The 22,156-nt window shown below is 33.7% G+C and overlaps 2 protein-coding genes across 2 annotated transcripts; one reads left to right on the top strand and one right to left on the bottom strand.

The window, feature by feature from the left end:
- Positions 1-570: 570 nt before the first annotated feature.
- LOC117929277 (DEAD-box ATP-dependent RNA helicase 18) lies at positions 571-7,528 on the bottom strand. The gene is made up of 11 exons (XM_034849548.1): positions 7,195-7,528; positions 6,055-6,291; positions 5,409-5,669; positions 4,019-4,098; positions 3,806-3,911; positions 3,593-3,706; positions 3,001-3,099; positions 2,784-2,873; positions 1,966-2,072; positions 1,740-1,883; positions 571-1,335 (listed from the first exon to the last, which is right to left on the bottom strand). The coding sequence occupies exons 1-11, from the start codon at positions 7,471-7,473 to the stop codon at positions 1,065-1,067; spliced, it is 1,788 nt and encodes a 595-aa protein (XP_034705439.1). The 5' UTR covers positions 7,474-7,528; the 3' UTR covers positions 571-1,064.
- A 3,038-nt stretch (positions 7,529-10,566) lies between these two features.
- LOC117927455 lies at positions 10,567-17,911 on the top strand. The gene is made up of 11 exons (XM_034846939.1): positions 10,567-10,791; positions 11,306-11,348; positions 11,630-11,683; positions 12,003-12,066; positions 13,443-13,499; positions 13,798-13,904; positions 14,010-14,048; positions 15,144-15,232; positions 15,343-15,421; positions 16,313-16,360; positions 17,516-17,911. The coding sequence occupies exons 1-11, from the start codon at positions 10,613-10,615 to the stop codon at positions 17,594-17,596; spliced, it is 840 nt and encodes a 279-aa protein (XP_034702830.1). The 5' UTR covers positions 10,567-10,612; the 3' UTR covers positions 17,597-17,911.
- The last annotated feature ends 4,245 nt before the right edge of the window (positions 17,912-22,156 follow it).

Genomic DNA, 22,156 nt, shown 5'->3' with positions numbered 1-22,156 from the left:
TATGTGAGGATAGTGATGAATAGGAATGTAAAAAGATGTAATTTCAATCAAGTTTTAGAATCGATGTCTACTGGAATCAAAACCAAACCGAATCAATCTTTAGATGATGAAAAAATTGAACTTAATCAATCTTGATTAAGATTAATTTAATCCTATTTAAATAATTAGTTAGATACAAGTTAATTTATTTCCTCTTTTTAAAAAAAAAAAAAAAAAAAAAAACCTAAATTTGAAGTTCAAAATATATTTAAATTTATTAACCCAAAATATAATAAATGTATTAAAAAATTAATGTGACCATAAATAAAAAATAATGAATTACTTCAATATAATTTATCCACCGATTAGTGTTATCCGATTGTCTTAGATACTGATTCCCGACAGGAAAGAAAGAGAAGGAAAGACAAGACAGGAATGGTCGGATAGATCTCGATGACCCTTAGCCAAAAGATGGATTCCATCAGACAAAGCAAACAGATGACCAAACAAGCAAGGAATGAGTTCTCTCTAATCTATGACCATTGACTAATAAAAGGAAAATTAATTTAACCATAAATAAAAAACAATGAATTAGTTCAATGTAACTTAACATAAAAATTCATCAAACATCAAACAATTATGTCTTACAATGTTAATTTGATTTAGTTTTTGACTGAGAGACAAGAAAACCGAAAATCTGTTTACAAAATTTTCAACCCAAATATGGTCGATTTTGGTTGATTTAAATTAGTTTTTTTAATTTTTATTTTACGTGTGCCTCAATCGTCAACAAACTCCGGCGAAGGTTGTCAGACTATCTCCTGACCTACGTTTAGGGGGGGTTGGGGAGGGAACTGAAGCAATCGATGTAAAAATCAGCTTCTCGGTCTTTTGGCTCAAAACAAATTCCAAGAGGGGTGGCTGCTTCCCTCACCCGCAAAGCTGTTCTCATCATCTTTCTCAGAGTTGTTGGCATCTACCTCCTTCAGTAAAAGGTTTGATGTCCGGAGCCTTCTCCACTTGTTGATTCACCAACCTGATTCGTGATTAATTCATCAACATCAGGATCCAATCATTCATGTTCTTCAAAGCAACTCTTCAGTTCCTGTTAACTTCGCAAATTCACTTTCATCAATTGTCCCCTTCTTGAGCTTTTTCAGCAGCCGGTACTCTCGTGCCAAGTCATCCTCGTCTTCGATTGTCTGGGCTGTGCGCCTCTGCTTGGCTGTTTTCTTCCTCATGACAGTAGGTGCTGTATGTGGAGTTTTGTTGGGTCTCTGGGGTTTTGGTTCTTGGTCTTGTACCGCTTTCTTGGCCTGAAGATTCTTTTTTCTTTGCTTTTCACGAGATTTGTCCCTAAATTGATAAGTTCAAACCATTAGCTGGTTACCACAGACTTATGTTATAAACAAAGACATCAAGTTTCCCAACTGCATATGTGAACATTTCATCTTCTCATCTAGAAAAAGATGAAACACCCTCTAGGCAATAGCTGGGTCTCAAATTATGATATCAGTTGGAACTTGATCACCAAGTAGATCGAACATCCTTATTGGAATTATAGAATAAAAGGCAACAATTTTGAGAAAAAAAAAAAGTCCCTAAGACGATAACATTTCAGGAAGACAAGATAGTTACAGTTACGAAAGAAATCTCATCAACCCTGATCACTGTGTGGTATATTGTTGTTAGGAACTAAGAAGCTCCTGGCTTCTATATACTAAATAAATTACTGTATAAAGATTGAGAAAAGTGCTTACTTATACTTGATCTCCTCAAAATTAATATCTTCAACTGGGGTGAAACCCTCAGTGGACAGCGAGTGATGCTTTACCTCTGGCATTGAAGGGAGCTGTAATAAGCCATATCCCATGGCCAATTTCCCGATTTCAAGTTCTTTCCACCTGCAAACATAAGAAACAATTGAAATGTAGCTAAAGAATGGGGCATTTTTAAGTGAAGCAGTGGAGGAAGACTGTGACTAGCCTGAAAATGTAGGAGCAATGATGCTCTTTATATGCACGCACAAATGAAACAAATGCCCTGAGCCCCTTCTCCATAACATCACGATCCTTTTTGGCGGCAGACCGAATCTGAAACCAGTTTTAATATGATATACATCAATTACCAGAAGATAGGGGGTGTCAGGGTGTGGGTATGATGTCCGATCAAACAGGTTGAGAGCACGGGCCTAGTTCATAATCCTGTGGAAGGCATTAAGCTCCCTTCTGAGGAAGACAACAGAATAAACAAGAAAACCAAACATGTAAAAGGGAGAGCACTGACAAAGTCATTCCAATATGACACTTTTAAATGGCAAAAAACCATCTTTAGCAAGCAGCTTTTGGTCATAAGTCCAAAGGATGATACTTTGTGAAGACAAATTAAATATGAACAGACACCTGTTTGTCTGGCCGACTCTCACTCTACATCAATATTAAGAAGAAAGTTTGAGGTTTTGCTGACACTGATTTCTTGTGTCAGCTTACAGCCATCATACACGCTTATTCCATTACTCTCATTGCATAACTGGGTAGGCTGGGCTGGGATTATCAAATCCCATTCCCATCAGGCTGAGCAGGGAACTGGTATCTGTATCACATCCCTATCCTCAGTACACCATCAGGATTTGTGATTCTAATAGCTCGTATGGTCTTCATGAGGAATACTCATTCTACTAGATCCATGATCCTCCACCTCCTCTTCCTCTTCTTCCCCCATCGCCCTCCTCTCTCCATGGACTTAGAACACACAAAGAAGAAAATAAAGAAGCATCACCTACACCAGAAACATCATCATCTCACCTGAGGAACAACATCAGAAGCATCACTAGAGCATGTCATTCCTTGAAGAGGAACCCTTCTTATACGCAGAAATTCTACATAAGCTTCTTCCTACACCATTGAGAAATAAAATGATCGACTTTGTCATAAGTGAAAAATAAAGAGAAGTTTAGGACATATAGTTGTGGAAATATGTTACACAGAATCCATCGACACAAAGATACAAGTGAAACTAAACCTTTGGTAATAGAAAAACAACAGCACTTCCTTCTCTGCCCATCCGAGCAGTCCGACCAACTCTGTGTATGAAGACATTTGGATCTTGAGGGGGATCATACTGCATAAGAAGCAGACAGAAAATCATTACCTAGCTTTCAGAAACAGGAGATAAATGGGGAATGTATGATGTGTTAGATATGTTCCATCCTGCCAGTGTACCCAAGGCTATGTTTTTCTATGTCAGAAATGCAATATGTTCAAGTCACAGGGTTGCTGGAGAGCTTATTCAATAAGCTGAAATGGCAAAACACAAACATAGCAAAAATTTTATTCTTGACCCATCCATCCAGCATTGATGATGCTCATTCATAACTCAAATAATTGACAAATTAATAATCAATCACATCTAGTATCTAAACCATAAATGTGAATCAATGTGGTACCTTTTTCCTCAGGACAATATTAAAAATAAAATCACCTTTTCAAAAAGGATTTTAAAGAGAAAAAAATAATTAATCATCTCAATTAAAATTGAAAAAATTGTCACCTATTTTTTTTTTTTTTTTAAAAAAATATCATATATGATACCATAGTGGAAGTTCTGAAGCTACCTGCACTATGCAATCAACACCAGGAATGTCAAGTCCACGAGCTGCAACATCGGTACATAGAAGAATGCCACTTGAAAGAGATGTAAATGAAGCCAATGCCTTCTCCCTTGCAGTCTATTGAACACAAGTGAAGAAGCCAGAAAGTGCAATGATCAGTTTCATAAAATTTCAATATTAAAAACTAATCAAGTGTGCTAGTCTCAACAAATATACCTGCTTCATTTTCCCATGAAGAGGGATCAAAGAGAAACCCTTCAGAACAGAGAGACGTGGAAGAATGACTCCCCAGTAATCAACACAAGCACAAGTCATGAAGTAGCTGCAAAAGTGAGAAAACCATTTTGCAAATTGAGATGGTTCATCCACATCTAACTGTAATCAATTCACAGAGACCATCGCTTGGGAAATTAACAATGTAAAACTTACATTATAATTTTTTTGGACTTGTTCTTAATAAGTAAGTCAACAAGCTGTGACGGTTTCTTATCTGCTTCACATTCCAAATACTAAAAAAAAAAGAGGAAATGAAATTGTTAAAAAAATTGACACAAGCAAGGAAAATTGTGTACCACTCAGAAAAGCATCTTTCAAGGCTCATAATTGATCATATAGATTCTAATACCTGCCTTCATCAGGAGCAGTTGTGTCAAGCAATCAGATTTGTCTAATCCTCAAATCACTGGATACAGGGTTAACACATAGAAATGTCCAATTTTTTTTCACCTATCTCTAAAAATAAAGTTCGATATAACATAATTTGTTAGACATGAGGTGCTTTTTTCACTCTATAGTCTGTATAAATATGAACAGATTAAGAAGGTACCCCTGGAACTTTCATAAACTAGGAGTATTTTCCTCTTTTACTTTGATGGATGCCCTATCATTAACTGTCTATTAGGGGGTATGGCAGAAACACATCCAACATGCATATGCATATCATAATGTGTCTAACATGGCACTTCACTCAAACTTGGTGTTAATATTTAAAAATAAAAGATGTATTTCATCTTGGTGTTTGGCACTTAGAAGCAAAAATGAAATCACTCAAAACTTAATTTTTATTGGATGGCTTTTTATTTCTTTATTATTAATATTAATAACTAATGTATTTAAAATTTTATAAAGTGCATAAAATATCATAGACTAAATAACTATAAAATAAAATATTAAATTAACATGGGACATGATCCATGGGATAATTATTATATCTTATCTCTACTATGAAATCACAAAATATCATGCGCAGGGAATAGGATAAGTGGTCCCACCCACTTATTCTATCTGATTGTCGATCTAACATGCAAAGAACAAGGGAATGGGATTTTTATATCTCATTCCATATGCCAAGAATGACCTAAGTAATTGCAAAGGAAAAAGAAAACATTTGTTGTCTTGTTGATTTTAATCAAAACAAAACTCCAAATTATTCCATACTAATGCAGATTAAAAGAACCTCGTGAGCTATAAGGAAGGCAAATGGAGTCCAAAATCCAATTTTACAAGGAACAGGACATGTCTAGTTCTCAGTAGCAAGCATCAATAAAAAGAGGATAAGAACATTACAGGGACCATTACATGCCAGCATAGCTGCCAAAGTCAAGCAATAACTTTTTGACTTGGAGTAAGTTGTAACAAATAAATGAGACAAAGTAATAAACATGGAGGATATACCAAACCCAAACATTAGCGAACAATGTGCTGTAAGTAAATCAGTCAAGGCATCACACACATAATATGAAATTTTTTAAAAAAATGGATCAAAGTAAGGAACTTGAATTTACAAATGTAGGCTGTAACTGGATAAACTGACAGATACCTCGATGTTAAGGCCTGAAGGTGTTTTAGAAGAAGCTAATTGTTGTGATGATACAGAATCATTAAGTGATTTTGCCTCTGCTCGAACTTCAACCCTCACAGGATTTCTCAGTCCTGCCTTTGATAGCTCTTCAACGGCCTCAGTTTGAGTAGCTGAGAAAAGACCAGTTCTGCGAAGCTTTGGTAGGCGAGCAATGATGGAAGTAATTTGCTTCTGGAATCCCATATCTAAAAGCCTATCAGCCTCGTCCAAAATCAAAATCTGTTCCAACCAACAAAAATTCAGGAGTATAAATTTAATTAGTTTGAAACAAACTTGGTAAAAATTCAAAAGGATATCAATCTCAGCAAGAGGAAATTTCAATGAATATTCCAATACAGGCATATAACTTTTTCTAAATTTATCACCCATTAAGCAACTGTGTTTTTACTTTAATAAAATTAGGGGCACATGCTATACCCGTGTTTGAAACTAGAACATGATTGTACAACTAAAAATTATTGTGACCACTGCCACTCAATATATTCATTAACAAAGAGTGTGTTTCCTATTTTGGGTTTAGTTAATACTGTATGTGGTAAAGCAATATTTTTGCATAAGCTTTCACTCTTTTGTGTGTGGGCATATGCACAAGCAGGAGAGATACCTCAAGATTCCGAAAATCCAAGACATCCATGCGTTCCATTATGTCATATAGCCGTCCAGGTGTGCCTATCAATAAATTTGCCCCTTCCTCTTCTATTTTCTTCAAATCAGATTTTACCTCAACTCCCCCAACAAGAAGCACTGACTTAACATTTGGCAATGTTGAAATAAAAGGTTGTGCAACATTATATATTTGTGATGACAACTCCCTTGTGGGAGAGAGAATTACCCCCAACACCTGCAAAATCATAAGCAACAAGACAAAGACTAAAATAACGAAAAAAATAGATCTCTGAAAACATGGTTAAAGTATCAGCACAGATATCAATTGTTAACAAAGCACATGTGTTTATAGAATCCCGGAGAAAATTTAAATTGTGTTCATATGAAAAACTTGCAATATATGACTATCCCATAATAGAAAAACGATTGTGGCACAATTTACTTTTGGGGTTTGCTTCTCTAACACCCTCAGGGGCATAACATTCTAAATTTGTGCAAAATTACAGACATTTGCCAACTATGTGTACTCAGAAGCACTTTGTAAAGGCTATTTGGAGTCAATAGCATCACTCTTATAATAATGAATCAACATAAGCACCTATAAGTAATATTCCTATAGCAATATATTAGATACAACTGGAATTAAACCAGAAGCTTGAATTGTTAATACCATATTTCTCTAAACTCCCTGTTGGTTGCTCAGAGTCCGAAGGGACAAATAGCGCAGAAATCTAAATACCACATTTCTCACTGATCAGAAAACGAGACAGTTAAAAATCCCCGGTCCATTGAGCTCAACTCAAATATTATGCTTTAGGGGAGTATCTCGCCTTTTCCCAAAACCAGTTCAACACAAAATCCAGAATTTCATGTACTAGAGAAAATACTAAAAAAGAAATCAAATATAAATAAAATGAGTTAAATGTTTATACATTGTCAAATTATGTAATCTTTGTATAGAAGAGTTAAAATAAAGTATATAAGCAAGAACTAGGATATAAAAATAATTTATTGAATTTAAATGTGTTTTCTTTCCCTCTATTTACCCTCAAATTTTCCGAACCAAACATAACCTTTTATTCCACAGTTTTCTCGGCAGCCAAAAGGAGCTTAGGGAATTCAAAGAAAAGGAATCAACCTGGTGAGGCTTGGGGGCAGAAGAAGCGCGGCGGAGAATCTCGACGAGAGGAACAATGAAGGCTAGGGTTTTTCCCGAACCGGTGGCGGCGTCGACGGCGACGTCCTTGAAGCTGCAGAGTAAAGGGATGGTGGCGGCCTGAACCGGCGTGCAAAAGTGAAAACCGGATTGGGTCAGGGCTTCGAGAACAGGCTCGGACAGCGGCGGGTTGAGTTCGGAAAACCGTGTGGTTGTTAAGGCTCTGTTTGGGTCCGAAGAATCAGCAGGCGCCGCAGCCATGGCTTCACTGCACCGTCGTTTCAAGCAATGGGAAGGGGTTTAGGCTTTCATGAATTGAGAATTGAATTTGGAAAAAATGTACACATTGGCCGCCCAAGTTCGGGTTATTTTCATTTTATCCCCTAAAATTTTAAAAATTGATAATCCACCGCCGATGTTCATCAATTTTCACTATAATCACCTTTGCCAAATTTCTCAGAGTTAAATTTAATTCTAAATACTCAGTTGTTTTCACGTAAGGTTCTAGAATCTTCTTTATGATTTTTCCTCAAATTTTTAAAAAATCGACCATAATCTTACAATTTTTGGTCGGTGGTGGTATTTAATATTTTTCTTAAATATTTTAATGGTAAAAAGACTAATTAAACCCAAAAATCTCGTTAATTAATGTGATAGTATTAGGGGTAGTACGATCAAATTATGAGTAAATTGGTCTGTAGACCCCCATTTAGGCATGGGTAACTTTTCCTCTATTTATTTTTGGGGGGGGGGGGGGGGGGGGGGGGGGGGTGGTGTTTCTAAGGAGGAAGGGAAAAAGAATATTGGTGGAACTGGAGTAGGAAGCTAAGGGCAAAGGAGCGTAAAGTTGCTGGGGAGTCCAGGACACAGAGCTGAGAAGGGAGATTTCCAGGTATGACCATTTGTTTTTTTTTGTATATTTTCCATTTTTTTAGACTGTTTAGGTCTGATTCTCAGTGATTTTTCATTTGTGCTTGTTGGGTTGTTCTATTTCGGGTGATTACTGATTAAATATTGGAAGAGTTTGCTGTGTTTCATGGCCCTATTCTGACGAATATTTGTCCATCTTAACTCACTAGATGTTGGACCCATGGATGGAATGATGAAATGGGTCCGATATGCTGGTTAAAGTCTTCATGTTCTTCTTCTTATTGCTATCCTGTTTCTAAGGAGGAAGGGAAAAAGAATATTGGTGGAACTGGAGTAGGAAGCTAAGGGCAAAGGAGCGTAAAGTTGCTGGGGAGTCCAGGACACAGAGCTGAGAAGGGAGATTTCCAGGTATGACCATTTGTCTTTTTTTGTATATTTTCCATTTTTTTAGACTGTTTAGGTCTGATTCTCAGTGATTTTTCATTTGTGCTTGTTGGGTTGTTCTATTTCGGGTGATTACTGATTAAATATTGGAAGAGTTTGCTGTGTTTCATGGCCCTATTCTGACGAATATTTGTCCATCTTAACTCACTAGATGTTGGACCCATGGATGGAATGATGAAATGGGTCCGATATGCTGGTTAAAGTCTTCATGTTCTTCTTCTTATTGCTATCCTGTTATCTCCTTGTTTTCTTTTTCCCCTTGAGTGCTTACTCAAAGCTCCAAAGTCTCGGCTGCTTTTCGTGAAGCATCAAGCCCTGGCCTCCTTGTGGCTAGAATCTGGGTTTTCAGTGATGATGAGAACAGGCCTTTTTAGTTTTCTCCAAGCTTTCACAGCCAGCAAATACCCAAGGTCGCATACTACCAGGCATATTCGTCGGCTAGACGTGGAGGCACATCTGCTGGTGGCCTGCCCATTGTGTTTATGTCCATGCACATGTCTTCACTCTGCATGACCCCTATCTCTATTCCCATGCAAGCGTGTCGTCATCTCATCCCCATGTTTTTTTTCCTTATCCACCATACCCATCGTTCATCTATCCACCTCTCTCTCTAGGTCGTCATACCCATTTCCTCGCTCAAGCTTGCAGGAATCAAGCATCCTCCACCACACCCATTTTCCTCTCATTCATTCTCCATCCCATTCCCTCACTTACAGGGGGTCTCATGGGTGCATGCTATCCTTCATTCCTTCACATACCCATTTAACCTTACCACCCGGGGAAGAATTATGTCCGGCGGACGTCCCACCTTCTCCGGATGTCTCACATCCGGAATTCTGCCCGCCGACGTCCTACCTTCTCCGGATGTCTCACATCCAGAATTCTGTCCGCCGCCGTCCCACCTTCTCCGGATGTCTCACATTCGGAATTATGTCCGCCGCCGTCCCCACCTTCTCCGGATGTCTCATATCCGGAAAATTGTCAGCCGTCGTCCCACCTTCTCCAGATGTCTCACATCCGGAATTCTATCCATCGACGTCCCCATCTTCTCTGGATATCTCACATTCGACGCCTGACACCGGATGGGAGAGGAGAGCAACTCAACTTCCCCGGACAGCTTGGCTCGTCAGACACTCGTGATTCGTCGGATCCATTCCCGCCCACAATCTTCTGCTCCTCTTGTTTTTAATAAGCATGAACGATTTTTTTTCGTAATTCCAAACAATGAAATTTATGGGATTAATTAATGTAAAATAAATGGGTTTTGGTGGAGGCCCCACATATGTGATTTTATGACTGATTGACTGATTGACTGATTTATTTACCATGCTTGTTTGATTTATTATGTTCCTTGACATGCGCATAATTTTATCTATTCGTCATTCACTAATCCTGTTTCATGATAGCGCATTCGTGACTGGAAGACCAGGTATGCATCCACTTATATTTTGTTCATTCTTTATACATGCTCTGCTTCCCACGTCATGCATGATTAAGGTGAGTATCCATGGACCTTCTCATTGATTGTCGCGTCAGCTTCATTCTATTAGTAGAGACCCGATTTCAGGGACTTAGAGGGGTGCTACGGTTCATACCGTACCTTCCCGATAAGTAACTTGACCCCCGAGCCCGATCCGGTTTTTCGCAGACCACCTTTTCCAAAATAAGGAGTCACACTTAAGATTTTTCTTTCTTATTTTGTTTGCTCTTTTTAAAAATAAAACAAAATAAGTAGCGACTCAAAGTCATTTTTTATTTTATAAATAAAATCATTTTTCAGAATTAAAATCGAGCTCGCCTTCGAGTGGGAAACGCATTGAGCTGAAATGCGGGGTCCACATGGTCATATTTAGAGAGTGATTTAATTGTTTTTTAGATACAATTTGAAATTAATATTACAATAGTGATAGATAATTAAATTATTAAAGTTACCTAAAAACCACATGTCAAAAATTTATTATGCCCTATACTGGCTTTCTGGTAATTACACATCCCTCCTCTTGCCCCGGGCGTTGGGACAAACCCCCTCTCCGCAAACATAAGATTTCAGAGAAACATAAAAATGGAATGAAAAAATTGGAGGAAAATGAGAATCGGAGGCGATCTCCCGAGATGGGTTCTCATACTAACCATTCTACACCGAGTTTCCCGCTACTCGGCCTCTGATGTCTGCCGACTCAGTGTTCTTGACCGCTACAATCTCTACACCTTTTCTTTGGCTTCTCCCACGTCCAAGTTCCCTCACGGCGTCCTAAGCGAAGATGGGTATTCACTTCTCCCTCTCTATTTATATATCGTTGTTTACTCATTTGTATGATTTCTTTGTTTTTCTGAACTGGGTCTAACAAATTCTGCCCAAATGGCCTGAAAATGAGCTTTTACTTAAAACTCAATTGGGTTTTTTTCTTTTTCTTTTTTCCATGTTGTTTGATCGCTATTAGATTCTGTTTGTGATGTAATTGATTGAGTTTATTTCATTATCACGAGCTTAGATTATGTGATCATGGAGAAAATTAGGGACTATTTTATTGGTTTTTTTTTAAAAGTTTTATGCTGTCATTGACACATGTGCAAGGAGGAGGTTCAATTGCGAGGTTTAAATAATAGTGGAGTCAATCCAAAATGCTTGGAATTGTTGGGCTTGTTTTAGTAGAAAACCAACTTAGATGCAGCTCTTTATCAATAAGAATAAAAGCTCATTTGTTAAGAAAGTATTTGTTAGGGTAGCATTCGGGTTCTAATTGAGCTGAGTTTTTCTTGTAACGACGATTTGATGCAGGTTTTACAAGGTAGCTGTAAACGAGACCGTGCTCTGGTTTCAGGTTGGCTCTATCAGGTCACACTTTAGTTCTTTGATTTTTGAAGTGATTTTTTCTGTTGTTATAAACTTGTGGCAGTTTTTATATGTTTCTAGAATCTTGTAGTTTGATTACAACAGAAATCATTTATCATGTAAAATGATTTGCAAGCACAAGCTGATCGGTTTGCGGGTTTAGAGCCATTGGTCCTGCGACAAGTTGTGTTGGAACTGTGTTAATTTGATACTGTATTTACCTCAAGTTGTTCCATTATTGACTTTCTCATATTTGATTGTGTTGGACAGCTTTGCGATGGAATGATTTTTAACCACGATCCACCAACATGTGCTGACTGCTGGGTAAATCTTTTTGAATTCCATCGAGTTATTTTCTTGAAATTGATAGATTAAGAAGCAAGAATAATTTGCATTTCCTAGTTAACCTACAGTATTGTTACTCTCACTGTAAAACTTTTTTAGCCTCGTATTTTGTAATAACATGGGACAACTCTCTGCAATGCTACTTTCTTATACCCCCTGCCTTTTAGCTTTGCTACTTCTTATTCTTTTAAATTTTATTGATTATTCTGCTAATCTACCAAAAAAGTTGTAAATAGTCCCTCTTCATCACAGATTTTTACTGATGGAGTGCTGATCTAACTGTCTTGTTAATGTTTAGGATTGTGGGGGTCCATCACACTGTGGCATGGATTGTAGTGCGCTTGTGGCTAACAATGTAAAAGGTAAAGATTCTGGGAAAGCCTTTTGCATTTATCATTTAGGATTTTGCCCTTGACTATCGTTATGGCATTTTGATAAGAGTATGAGAGTGAATGAGCAAGTAAGAATATTAAATTAGGTGTATTTCATGAATGGGTTTCCTGGATTGAGCAACTTCTTCCATATCATGTGATAAATATCCTGGATATTAGATTGTTAAACTGCATGAAATATGAAAAGCTGTGTTAAGTGCATACAAGGTTTCCTTTTTCCTTTCTTTATTCATGTGTATTACAGATTCCACTGAGTACTTTAACAAGAATCTTATGATTTTTAATAGTTGTAGATTCTGGAGAGGTTATATTTGCCACTGAATTGTTAAACTGCTTGAAGTATGAAACGCTGTGTTAAGTACATACAAGGTTTCCTTTTTCCTATTTCCTTTTTTTATTCACATGTATTACATATGCCAATGGGTGCTTCAAAAAGAATCATATGATTTTTAATAGTTATAGATTCTGGAGAAGTTATAGTTTTATACATCTATATCATTAACAAAGCCAAGTCCTAATTTTCTTGCCATTTTATCTTTCACAATTTGATTGTCAATTCAAACATGATAATGCTCTTAATTAGTTCAATAGGGTAATGAGAAACAGAAAACAATGTTGAAGTAGTGGCGATGAGTAAGATGCCTGAAAAAGGTTGACCATAATCCTAGAATATCTTTCCATCTATCTCTCAGTGCTTGAAGTCTCTCAACTTCTCAAGCTCCCCGCACACTCTATCCAGCTTATTTCAGATATTACGTGGTGTTGTTTATGCATATGCTTTCTTTGGGCTCTCACATCTTGTATCACAACATGGTGTTGTGTGATCGTACTTGTTAATAAAGCTGCTTACAATATTTTCAAGATGAAGGCATGTTGTAACTGCAAACATATTAAAGAATTTAAACCACGAAGGCCATTCCACTATCATCATGCAATTTTTTGTTGTGAATACTTTAGTTGAGCTCTTTTGATCTTGGTTTCCCATGCCAGTCAATGGGGATGGCAGGAACTTTCAATATAAAAATCTGCTCTTAGCTTTCAAGAATAATGGTTGCTTGAAGCTTTTTGCCCTTGCCAATACTAGAATGAACACAAAAGGAGAAAATCTACTGTGGGAGATGAAGTTATATTCATAACCATTTTTTTGAGAGTTGTTTCAAGCTATGCTGCTGTTCATAACCATTTTTTGAGAGTTGCTTCAAGCTATGCTTCTGCTTTTAGCTTTAACACAAAAACTTAACCAACAACTTCTAATATCTGCTTTGGAATATGTGCAATAGTATAGAGTTGGAGGTGGTGATTCTTTTTATTGTTTATTTTTTAATGAGTCCATGTTTTATGTGCAGGTTATCATGTATGCACAACTATTGGGCGTGCATCAAGTGTAGACATTAATCTAATTGGTAAAAGAATTTATTTCCTAAATGATTTTGTTGTTCCTTTACTTTTCTTCTTCTTCTTTATTTATTTATTTTAAAGTAAAGTAAAGAAGAATACAATTAATTCATCCTTGATGTGACTGCCTCTGCGGCTTCGTAGCACCTTATGATGGCCAGATCATTCATGTAGCTTGGTTATAGCACCATGAGTGTTTGTTGTCATCTTCTGATGCTGTGGTTTAAGAGGTTTTTTATACCTGCAATTATTTATGTTGATTAAATCCATGAAAGTTAGCATTTTCTGGCTATAATGGATGTGCAGATAAAAATATTCCAAAGAAGGGTGTCACTGTTAAGATGTCAAGTAATGGTCCAGATGTTAACTGTTCACTCTCTGTATCTGTTATTTGCGAGTCAAATGGAGTTCAAGTGAGTTCTCATTCTTTATATCTTTTTGAACTATTATTAGATTAGTGCGAAATGTGATCCATACATAGTCTAAGGTCTATAATTTCCCTCATCTTTCTCTGATAGGGACCATATTCACTGGAGCAATCAGGAACCTGTGATTATGTGAGTGCTTTGAATTTAGGGACAAATGTCCTATTCCCTCAGTAATTTGTAATAATTTGTTGGTAATTGGTATATCTTATGTCCATCTAGTATTGTTAATACATCCTATGGTCTCATATTTTTTGTTTTTGCATACTCAAATTCAGACTATGTATCTTGTAAAATTTCTTCTTAATTTGTGGTCATGATACATAGGTATGATCTCTTTATTCTTTGTTCTTACATCTTTAGTTCAATACGACCGGTTGTGCACTTAACCATCATATTTGAGTGGTTGAGGACCTTCCCATCAGGTTGAGTGGTGGCCAGGGTAGTAGCCAAGAAGTCCTCCATGGGGAGGCCATGATGGATCAAGTTTTTGGGAAATATGGGGTTATTCATTATAGGATACTCTTAAATGATGACCTAATGTCTAATTTTTTTTCCCCAGTGTGATGGATATTAGTTGGTGTGATGGCTACATTTTATGTTTACACTTTTTATTTAATAGGTGACTCTTTTTGTTTGTTTATTTTTTTATTTTTTTATGGGAATCGAGTCTAGACTGTCTCATATCTTCTCATGTGATCCCTTGGCACTTGAGTTTGTTAATTTATTTCTTATATAAATAATAAAGAAATAAAGGAAAGCCCCCATGCATTAGCATAAAGTTTTTCTATTCTAGATGAATGAGTAAGAAACTCTTTTGGGATTTTATGTCGTATTATGATAGGTCAATGTTGAATATTTACTACCTGCCTTAAGGCTTTGATGTTTCATCTGGTCATCAGTCATATCTCTTGGATTTAACCAGCCCAATTTACATCTTATACAAATTTGGATGGGGAGACTAGCTAGTGATTTCATGAGATATGTGCTTGTGTCTAGGTTCAAATTGTATTTCAGTTGTAAAAGGTTGTGTTGAAAAGTATTGGCATAATAATGGATCTGAAGAATTTCACATGACAGTTTTTCTTAAATGCATAGCATTTTATTTTCGTTTTTAAATTTTATTATTATTATTATTGTTATTTTTGTGGCCAAATTCTATCAACATTTGTAAATTGCATGCATGGTTTTACAGTGTTTCAGGTTCATTTTTTTTTTATCTGACAGGCTACAGAGATGAGGCATCCTTCTGGTTGTGCTGAGATTGTATCTGTTCATGGTAGAGGATTGGGCTGGTTCAGCACCTTCTTAATCATGTAAGGTTTAGTTATTTTCCTGCAGTTTTACACTTACAAATGCATTTAAATGAAGAACTACTACATTTTTCAAGGAGTCATCTTGATTAACTGATTACTCCGATGTCCAGATTATTTTGCTTCCTAGGAGTGTATCTGCTGGTTGGTACAGTTCATCGATTTTTCTTCCTTGGAGTTCGTGGTGTAGACGTATGTTTTCTTTCTCAATTTGAAAATTTTCTTCTTGTCTGTTTCCAAATGGACTGCCATTGGTTCATGATTTTGTTCATTTATGCATATGCTTGAGAATGCAATTTATGTTTTTGCTTCATGTTTTCTCCCTTTATTGCTCAATACTGTAGACTTTCTTTGGGTGGGGGATTTGGTCTATTTTACAATCTATTATACATGAAGAACTGGTAAGCTAGATGTCATGAACAAATGAACCAAAGGTAGAGTGACGATGATTTTTAATGTAGATCGAGGTGCTTTGGAGACAAAACAATGTTCCATCCTTGTGGATAAACCAAATTTCATGAGTTCCAAGGAACAATGAATTGTCACTATGCAAGGTGTCATTCAAGTGGGTAGGGGGAAATTCTTTTGGGGCTCCAACTACCTTTACTACAAGCAGGCTAAATGATGCGAGTAACTATCTGGTTTCTCATGTTCACTTGAACAGTCTGAGGACTCAGTGGGCTAATTGTCCAGAAAGTTAGAAATTTATAGTTAGCATGCCCATTCAGTTGTTTCACTTAGAAAGTCTAGATATTTTACCTTTTTCTGACATAATCTAGATATTACCTTAGTTTTTCCCCCTCTTGTGTTATCATTGGATGTAAGGGTTGTCAACTTCTTGCATACACTACCACCTTGATGAGCCTCATTATTTTCCAAGGTTGGTTGAGATTGGGCTCGTAGACATGTAGATTTGTGATTGATATATTATGTGTATGACATGTTATACCATTTTCTAAAAAGACATCTTATCTATCACATGTACATTGGAGGACCTCTCGGGTGTTTGGCTAGCCCAAAATAGTATCTTGACTGCTATGATTTTAACTTACCTTTGTTTCACTCTTCTCCATTTTTCTTCAGATCATCCCGAACTTGGGTTTTTGGACCAGCTTACCACAAAGAACACAGGTATTCTGTTTCAATACATTTTCTTCTCCTTTGCAGTTACTCAATTATGGCCCATACTAGGAATTAGTTAAAACTTGAATGTTGGTTCACTTATGCTTTAGTTTTAGATCCATCTGGTTTCATTCTTGCTCATAGCTGACCCAACTTCTCCAGAAAAAAAAAAAATTTAGGCTATCTTTGGTTCCTGGAAAGTATTAAGGAAAAAAATACTATGAAAAATTATTTTTTCATGTTTGGTTTCGCCATGAAAAATACGGAAGAGAATATAATTAAAATTAGTTAAAAATTTATGCATGTGGAAGAGGAAAAATAAGTAAAATACTAAATGAGTTTGGAGTAACATATAATAATAATTTATTAACTTTAAATTTATTTTCTATTTTCCTTCATTTTTTTTGTTTCTATTTCTCCCTTCAATTTTCTCTCTCTCACATTTTCCCTCAAATTTTCTAGGAACCGAATATTGCCTTGAAGCAATTGGAGTACAAATCTTTAGAAGCTATAAATCTCAATGTTTGGCTTTAATAATGAACTCATGGCCTTGGAGCAATTGGAATAAAAAGCATATGATTGTGTTTAGTCTTTAATAGGGAGATATAGAAGCCTAATTTAACATTGTTTCACATCCAATGTCGAACTTAGATGAGAAGGAAAATAGTTTTCAATGTAGAACTTTTTCACTTAGAAAGAATTAAACACATAGGATATGTTTAGTTTTAGGAAACTACTGAGGAAAGGAAAATGATTTTCTCATAATTGGTTTACCATAAAAAATATATATAAAACAAATCAAATATAATTAAAATTAAATAAAAATTTATGCATTTTCAAATTATTTAATCTTTATATAGAAAATGAAAAATCAGTGAAATGAGTTTGATGATGCATATAAAAATAATTTATCGAATTTAAATCTATTTTTTATTTTTCTTCACTTTTCCAAAAACCGAACATACTGATAGGGTTGTGTTAAGAAGAATATCAAACAAACTATTTTAACCTATGTCATGGTCTTAGCAGCTTAACATATGAAGGGGTTGATCCCGCACCTTTGGTCGATCAAATTTGCATTAGACCCTGCCATTTTTAACCTAATTTACCGTCCTTACTGAACCCTAATGACTTAACAATTATGTTCACTGTTGTCTTCCTCAGAGTTCGTGTGCATCTCTAGTGCGGAAATTTAGAGGGCCTTCCCAAGGCCATCGGGATTCATATTCTGCAGTCAACTTCTGAGCTTTGGGCAAGCACATCTGCTTCCCTAGGTTAAATTGATGAATCAAGTTTCAGTCCTCTCCAATGGTATGAATATTCTGCATGTGTATGCAAATGGATTGAATTTTCTGGTTCCCTTCACTCTCTCAATCAAAGCCCAATGCTTTCACAGTTTGAGGAAGCAGAGTTGTTTTTTTTTTTTTTTTTTTTTTCAATTCTTAGATGAATTGCCATTATTTTCTTGACATGTAACCTTCATACAAAATTCCTTTCTTCAATTTTTTGTTGTATCTGCTATATTTAAATATATGTGCAGACTTATCATTTTTTTTCCCTCGTTTGATTGACATTCTTTCTGCTCCTGTTTGTGCAAGTTTGGATGAATGGTTTGTCTTTTTTGGTTTTCTTGCCTCCCAAAAGCAAAAAACTAGTGTCAGATTTATTTATTTATTTTTGTGGGAAAATCTGCAGGGTTCATCTATCAATCTTATTTTCACTAAATAGAGCTTTAAGTTGTGGAATTCCTAAATTGAACCCTTATTCGATCGGGTCTTCTTTGAAAATTGTTATTAAAAATATTTTTCTGTTTTTAGAACAAAAAAAAAAAAAAAAACAATATCCTGATTCAGAAAAAGCATTTGATAATTTTTTTTTTTAGAAAATAATTTTTAAGAATTTATTTTGAAATCAGGTTGCTTTTTAAAAAATGATTTTAGTTGTTTTTGAACAATAATTAATAATATAAAATATTTATTTATTTATTTTTTTGCATTATACATAAAAAAAAATATTTTTTATAAGGAATTTTGAGCTCGGAGTCTATTTGATAATTGTTTTCGATAATAGGTTTTTGTCTTTCAAAAAAAAAAAAAAAAAAACAGAAAAACATATTTAGCAACCAAAAGTTGTTTTTCGTTCTTAAGAATATAAATTAGAGTATTTTTAGAAAACATATTTTTAATTGGTTTATGCTGTTTTTATTTATGTAAAATAATTAAAAGTTCATTTAATAGTAATTTTAGGAAGTGTTTTTAATATTTTTAACACTTAAAATTTGTATCATTTAAGTATTAGAAATGTTAAAAATATTTTATAAAATTACTATCAAACGTATTTTAAGAGTGTATTTGATAATGATATTGAAAAATGATTTTAGTCTTTTTAACATGTGAAAATTTTTATTTTTTAAGTATTGGAAAATATAGAAATATTTCTCAAAATTATTATTGAATGCATTATAAAAATAAGGCATTATACATAAAAATTAAAATTAAATTTATTAAAAATAGGTTAAAAACATTTTAAGTTTTCAAATAGATTTTTATTTTACAAAACTTTAAAGAACAGTTTTTAAAAACTTAAAAACTGTTATTAACAACTATTTTAGAAAACAATTACCAAACATTTTGTTTCTCACAACAATGAAATCTATTTTGCAGAACAATTCTTTTAATAACTATTTTCCAAAACATAAACTTTAAATTTCTAGGTAATCAATTGATGATCAATCAGGACAACCTCTCTGTAAAGCCAACACTCTTCCCCCTTGTTTTTATCAAAAGTCGCCTGTGATTTAACATTCCCAGAGTAAAGACACCTGTGATCTCAACATTCCCAGCTAATATTAACAAGGACCCAAAAAACAAACGGACAAATTACTCTTACATCTTACCTGACTTACCAATCCTTCTCACTTGTAAGCATCTGCAACACACATTCAATAAAACCTTTCTTCTTCTGCAACTCCCCACTTCCCTTCTCTCCCTCTCTCTCTCTCTCCCACTTCTGCTTCTCTCTCTCTCTCTCTCTTTCTCTCTCTCTCTCTCTCTCTCTCTCTCTCTCTCTCCTGGAATTGCCCATTTGGGAAAACTCTCTCATAGAAAAGTCACCCATTTGTGGAATACAGGCTGTTGAAATGATAGATTGGTTGAGCGGCAGATCCCAAAATTTTCAAACCTTTTTTGCAGCATTATTAGAAAAGAATAGATTTGGTAGGCTCTATATGTTCGTTTCAAGAAGTAATATCAAAGGTTTTCTGATCTCTAAGTTCTACCCACTTCATATACAAAAAATCTCATGTTCTTATCTTCTTTCTACCAAATAAAATAGATAAACAATTTTTTTATTGTTGTTGTAGTTGATGGATCGCTATTAGTTCTCTGACTTTGATCTGAATTACAACTGCTTCCCAGATTTTCTTGGTGGGGATTAGAGTAAGGAAACAGGTGAGAGTGCCACCCAAACCAATTGAAGCTGAAGCCTCACCAGAAGAACTCACCTCACCCTTCACCTAAACACCTTAAAATACTTGAATTTCAGTTTCTTTATAATTGTAAATTTCTTATATTAAGGTGAAAGAGATTGAAAAGTCAATCCAACCTGCCCTTTACCTAAACCCCTTAAAAAAAAATTGGATCTAAAAATAGTTTTGTAACTTTTTAGAACAAGAGAAAAAAAGTTTTCTCCAAAAAAATGTTTTTTAAAAAGCGTTTCTCTGATTTTTAAAGAAAAAATATACAAGTGATTTTTTAACACGTGAATTTTGAAAATTTTAAAAATGTATTTTAAAAATTTTCAAATATTTGATGTTTTTTAAAAACACTTTTTAAATTAAAAATAATTCTCAGCGACAAAATTCAATAATTTTTCAGATTTTTAAAAATATTCCTTAATTTTTTTAAACACCTTATTTTTTTTCAAACACCTTACTCCAAAAGTTTTTTTTTTTTTTTTAATTTATTATGTTAATTTTTTTAAATAAATTTAATGTAGATTTTAGTGTTCCAATAGATAATATTTTAAAAAATTTATACTATATATAAGTACCTAAGATCTTTCTTTTATTGGGAATGAGTCATTAGATTTTTATTTTTATTTTTAACAAAAGCATTATAAAACAACCCTTGAATTTTCCTTTTTCTATTCCATTTATTTTATTTATTTTATTTTATTTTATTTAGTTTACGATTGTAATTATCAGAGAAAAAGTGGAGAAAGTGATTTGCAAGCTCTCACACTTCTCTTACCTTAGAAGCCAAGTTTCATCATGCCCTCACTTACAATCATATGGACACCCACTACCTTTCTTGCTCGTGCTTCTATTTATTAAAAATGAAAAAAAAAAAAAACAAAACCAAAAAAAAAAGAAATAAAATAATTGGTCCCATGATGGTTGACTATCGTTCTTAATGATTATGATTAGTAGTTAAAAACAATGTGATTTTAGTAATTATGAAGGTTTATGGCTTTCCTTTAATGGAGATTCTAAAATTTTGCTTCAATGGCAAAAAGGAAAAGCGTGAATGAGATTGGAGAGGGCAATTGGCTTCTTTTCTTTTCTTTTCTTTTTTCTTTTTTTTTTTAATCCAATTTTATAGAAAAAAAAATATTAACTTTGGAAGATTTCAAAAGTAAAAGATAATAGCGATTTCATATGAAAAGTTCAACATTATTTAGAAAATTTTAGACTTTAGTTGGAAATCAAATTTCAAACTTTGAATAGAGATGTTAGACTTCAAATAGATTTTAAGAGTGAAATATAGTAATAATTTCGTACCAAAGGTCACTTCTAATTTATTAAAAATTGTTAATCTTTTATTTAGTTTTTAAAAATTTTGAAATAAAAAATGTATAAATTATTTTGATACGGTTGTTTAAATCCTTTTTTATTTATTTTATTTTAAATAAAGATTAAATAATTTAAAAATATATAAAATTTTAAATTAATTTATATAAATTTTTCTTTCTTTCTCTTTTTTTTTTAATTATAAATTGAAATATAATTTTTAATATTTTTTTCCAACAAAACATAGGTCTATTTAGTAATTATTTTTTAAAATAGTTATTAAGATTTTTTTATATATTTTATAAACAAAAAGTCTATTTAAAAATTTAAAATATTTTTCATATTTTTAAATATATTTTAAAAATAATTGTTGTGTTATTTATTTATTTTTTAATCTCTTTACATGTTAGAAAACAATTAAAAAAAATTTGTTTTTAATAATGAAAAACAGTTTTTGATTGTCAAAACATATAGAAAATTATCATTGAATAATAGAAAATTATCATTGAAAGCAGTTGGCAAATAAATATATTTGATAATTATTTTTTAAAATAATTTTAAAAAATAGTTTTTAAAAATTGTTCTATGATTTTTTAAGAATAAAAATCTGTTTGATAACCTAAAATGTTTTAAATCCATTTTTAATATTTTTAAATTTATTTAAAAAATAAATTTTATATATAGTGTTTTATTTTTAATAATTATACATATTTATATAATTTTTTTTAAAATAACCCTCAAAAAATAAATAAAATAACAAAAATAAAGTAATTATTTTTAAAATTTTCTTTCTAAATTTATTTCTATTTAAAATAAAAATTAAAAGAAAAAAAAAACAAAACCGGATTCCCATTAATAATTCCTAAATGATTAAAATTTATTTTATACCTTAATAATGTAATATGATTAAAGTCGACTATTTAATTCAAAATTTTTTTTTTCTAAAATTTAGAGTAATAAGTGAATTTATGCTTGTTATCTACTCAAATGGACCATCACTTTATCATAGAAAATCT

Source organism: Vitis riparia, chromosome 13 (assembly GCF_004353265.1).
Source record: "Vitis riparia cultivar Riparia Gloire de Montpellier isolate 1030 chromosome 13, EGFV_Vit.rip_1.0, whole genome shotgun sequence".
NCBI lineage: Eukaryota > Viridiplantae > Streptophyta > Magnoliopsida > Vitales > Vitaceae > Vitis > Vitis riparia.
This window is presented reverse-complemented; position numbering and strand designations above follow the sequence as displayed.

What these genes read in the sequence shown, in the direction of transcription:
- LOC117929277 (XM_034849548.1), bottom strand. Translation starts at nt 7,473, where the DNA reads ATGGCTGCGGCGCCTGCTGATTCTTCGGACCCAAACAGAGCCTTAACA. An exon ending in TTGTTTTTCTATTACCAAAG is followed by an intron (nt 2,874 to 3,000) that starts GTTTAGTTTCAC and finishes TCAATGGTGTAG; the next exon opens with GAAGAAGCTTATGTAGAATT. An exon ending in CATTGCTCCTACATTTTCAG is followed by an intron (nt 1,884 to 1,965) that starts GCTAGTCACAGT and finishes TTATGTTTGCAG; the next exon opens with GTGGAAAGAACTTGAAATCG.
- LOC117927455 (XM_034846939.1), top strand. Translation starts at nt 10,613, where the DNA reads ATGAGAATCGGAGGCGATCTCCCGAGATGGGTTCTCATACTAACCATT. An exon ending in GGCGTCCTAAGCGAAGATGG is followed by an intron (nt 10,792 to 11,305) that starts GTATTCACTTCT and finishes GATTTGATGCAG; the next exon opens with GTTTTACAAGGTAGCTGTAA. An exon ending in AGACCGTGCTCTGGTTTCAG is followed by an intron (nt 11,349 to 11,629) that starts GTTGGCTCTATC and finishes TGTGTTGGACAG; the next exon opens with CTTTGCGATGGAATGATTTT.